The sequence below is a fragment of the Solanum stenotomum genome, chromosome 7 (assembly GCF_019186545.1).
Source record: "Solanum stenotomum isolate F172 chromosome 7, ASM1918654v1, whole genome shotgun sequence".
Classification (NCBI taxonomy): Eukaryota; Viridiplantae; Streptophyta; class Magnoliopsida; order Solanales; family Solanaceae; genus Solanum; species Solanum stenotomum.
The window spans coordinates 19,613,735-19,617,604 of NC_064288.1; the positions used below are offsets into that span (position 1 = coordinate 19,613,735).

Below are 3,870 nucleotides of genomic sequence, written 5' to 3' on the forward strand. Positions count from 1 at the left end.
ATGGGTAGTGTAGCACATGCTGAGGAAGAGAAGAAAGAATTAGCCAAAGATGTTCAATTTCTTGGTCACTTAGGAGTTTTCCTTGTGGACATGTCAAATGGTGGTGTGGTAGTTCAGAATAGGTCAGAATCTTCATTGGTAGCGGGGTTTATAAAAGAATAGGATAGTGATCCCATATTACATCACTTCTAAGGTGCAGTTCATTAGTAGATAGTAGATGTTTTCTCCAAGGGGGAGATGGTGTACTTCGTTATCAAATGTTTTCTCCAAGGGGGATATGGTGTACTTCGTTATCAAAGTCGCATGTGTGTTTCTAACGTGGGTGAGTTGAGGAAGCATATCCTTATAGAAGCCCATAATAGAAAATATTCTATTCATCAAGGTGCCACTATGATGTACCATGATCTACGTGAAGTCTTTTGGTAGAATGGCATGAAGAGAGACATAGCATACTTTGTGGATAAGTGTCCTAACTGTCAAAAAGTTAAGGAAAAACATTAGAAACCAAGAGGCATGACTCAACATATTAAAATTCCTACATGGAAGTGGAAATTGATAAACATGGACTTCATTATAGGTTTACCTCTTACTAGAAGAGAGCATGACTACATTTGGGTGATAATAGATAGAGTCACTAAGTTCGCTCACTTCTATGCTGTCAAGACTACAGATTCAGCAGAGGACTATGCCAAACTCTACATCAATGAGATAGTCAGGATGCATGGGGTTCCCTTGTCTATCATCTCAAATAGAGGTCCTTAGTTTACATCTCATTTCAAGTAATTGTTCCAAAAACGTCTTGGTAATCTCAGTACAACATTTCATCCACAGGTGGACATTCAAGTAGAGCATACCATTCAAATATTAGAAGACATGTTCAGAGCTTGCGTGATTGATTTCATGGGTAATTGGGATGATCACCTACCTCTCATAGAGTTCCCTAACAATAACAACTTCCGTTCCAGTATTCATATGGCCCCTTATGAGGCACTTTATGGGCGTAGATGCAGATCTTTGGTTGGTTGGTTTGAAGTAGGTGAAAAAGCCTTGGTTGGGTTAGATTTGGTTCATGAGGTTAAGGAGAAAGTTCAACTCATAAGAGATAGACTGAAGACAACTTATAGTCGTCCAAAGTCCTATGCAGATGTGAGGAGGAGGGACTTAATGTTTGAAATAGATGATTGGGTTTTCCTGGTGGTATCACCAATGAAGGAGGTAATGATATTTGGCAAGAGGGGGAAGGTTAGTCCTCGATATGTAGGTCCTTACAAATTCATGAAAAGCATTGGTAATGTTTGTTATGAGTTAGAGTTACCAGCGAACTAGCAGCAGTTCATCCAGTCTTTCAGATTTCCTTGTTGAAGAAGTGTGGGTGATTCGGCATCGATAGTTCCATTAGAGAGTGTGGGTGTGAAGGATAGTCTCAATTATTAAGAGGTGCAAGGTGATATTCTTGACCGCAAGGTTTGTAGATTTTGAAATAAGGAAGTCGCTTCAGTAAAGGTTTTCTGGAAAAGTCAGTCTGTAGAGGGAGATACATGGGAAGCAGAAGCACCCATGAGAGCCAAGTTACCTCACCTCTTTCCTTCCAATTTAGTTTCAACTTAAGGTACTAGTTCCTCTCCAGTCACTCGGCTTACTCTTGTGTAATTCAGCCTTAGTATCGTGAACCCTCACATATCCTATCATTTCTCCCTTTTTGTAGGTTCATGGAACTCAGTTCAGTTAGATATTAGTTTCTAGTACTTAGTGATAGGGTCCTATTTCGAACAATATCAAGTTTTCTAAAATCCAAGCTCTAAGTAAAAGGTTACGCTCATTTCAGTAGAGCCCGATGAGGTAGGGCCATAACCATGACCTAGTTGATGGGGGAGCGGTCCTAATGATGATCTGCCAGTCCCATCATGAGTGGCACTTCATCAGTTTTAAGTCACGGTCATTTTGATCTTTTCCCCTATGCATTAGGCACTTAAATTATGATGTTTGATTCCTAAACTACATCGATTAACTCAGTCTTAGCGCAATAACCTAGTCAGAACCTATCAAAAACCCTCATTCTCCTAAATCGCCCACCGTAGAGCGAAAAAAAGAGAAAGAAGAGACCAACACTTCCAAGAACAAGCAGAAGCGTTCTTTGAAGTTCAGCCCCAAAATCCAAATTATTTCTTCTTAGATTTCGTCACCAGGTATATGGAATTTCACTAGTGGGTTCGTTTGAAGAAGGTATATTGGGTCCTCTCGAAGTGTATACATTGGACTGCACAAGTAGCTCACATGGTTTATGTCGGTAAGTAGTAGCTCCCACAGTCAGAATGTTAGTGCATTGACAAGGTTTTCATGATTTACTTCAGTAATGAGTTCAGTATGTTATGTTCATGATTATTACTTGGTCATTATATTCAATTTAGTTTTTCAGTTATACTTCAGTATCTATATCGTTGCTCAGATTATATCATTTGCTCAGTTATGCATTGTTCATCTTATATATCTATCTTTCTGTTTAGTATCTGTATCATACATGCTCTGTATATTCCAAGTACTGATACATACTTTGCACTACATCATTTCATGAAGTAGGTGCAGGCACTAAGCATCCAGATCACGCTTAGATCGATCATCGATTTGATTTCAGCAGATTCAGTGGTGAGTCATCATACTTCGCGGACAATAGATATGCTTTTCATTCCAGTCTTTACTTTAACTTTTCAGTTTTCAGTTTTGTTAGGTTTCACTAGGGCATGTCCCAGCAACTCGACTCAGTTGATGGCTTTTCCGACATAGTAGTAGAACCAACTTTACGTGTCGAGTGTTGTTTCAGTCTTCACTAAACTTGTATTATATCCTAGATATTCGACTAGTTGGGTTTTTCCGTATTTCAGATATTCATAATTTTTAGCTTGCGCATAGTATATGATTTACTTGGTTAATTTTCAGCATGCTTGTTATATGCCAGACTCAGGGTTAGCTTGGGGTCACTCGTGATCCTAAATCCCGTTTTACGTGTAGGGGTAACCTCGAGGCGTACCCTTTGAAAAAGTCACAATCGTTTAATGTGAAAAGGTGACTTCTTTTTATATAATTTATATTATAAAACTATATAATAAATATACAATATATACTAAATTGGCTGTTTTAAGAAGAATAAGAATAAAAAACTTATAAAATTTGTACTTAAAAAATATGAGGCAACTCCTCTTTCTCTAGCCAAGAAAGGTAGTAAAAATATGTCCTTATTATGCCTTATTATAAATGTATATTATTGTGGTATGTGAAACTTTCTTCGGATGTATCTGCAATATTCTATCTGCTATGCTCTTTAAACCTTCAATATTGCATATGTATTAAAACTTATATTTTTTAATAATTTCTTAGATTATTCCATTGATTATAGGTGCGAAAATTTGGTTTGAATTTATCATATTATTATAAAATTTAAAATCATATAAATTATCAAATTTTGGGTATGCAAGTGTTGTACTGAGATGAATGTGTTTTACTTTTATCTTGCTCAAGTAATAAACCTTTGCTAAATAGATAGTCGTTATACATGCAAATGGGTTATGCCATGAGTTTTTATGTTCTTGAGAAAATCCTCTAAGAGTTAATAACATTGCATTCCCATATTTTTAAATTTTTAAATTTTCCTTATCAATGTGTTGGTCAATTTTTTAAGATATGTTATTTCAAAGAATAGGAACTTTTCTGGTTAGAATGATTGGTTATTATCATTGGATATTGCATAGTTTACTCTCTTTAATGTATTCTTTTTCTCGTTATTTTGTTATCTCCTTAAAATTGTATTGATTATTTAAGATGTATATGATCTCACTTGGACTAGGTTTCCGTCCCTTTTAATATTTTTATCTTTTC

The 3,870-nt window shown here is 36.1% G+C and overlaps 1 protein-coding gene across 1 annotated transcript; it reads left to right on the forward strand.

The window, feature by feature from the left end:
- LOC125869724 (uncharacterized) lies at positions 1 to 1,729 on the forward strand. Its single transcript, XM_049550171.1, has 3 exons — positions 1 to 138; positions 832 to 1,242; positions 1,706 to 1,729. The coding sequence occupies exons 1-3, from the start codon at positions 1 to 3 to the stop codon at positions 1,727 to 1,729; spliced, it is 573 nt and encodes a 190-aa protein (XP_049406128.1).
- Positions 1,730 to 3,870: the final 2,141 nt, after the last annotated feature.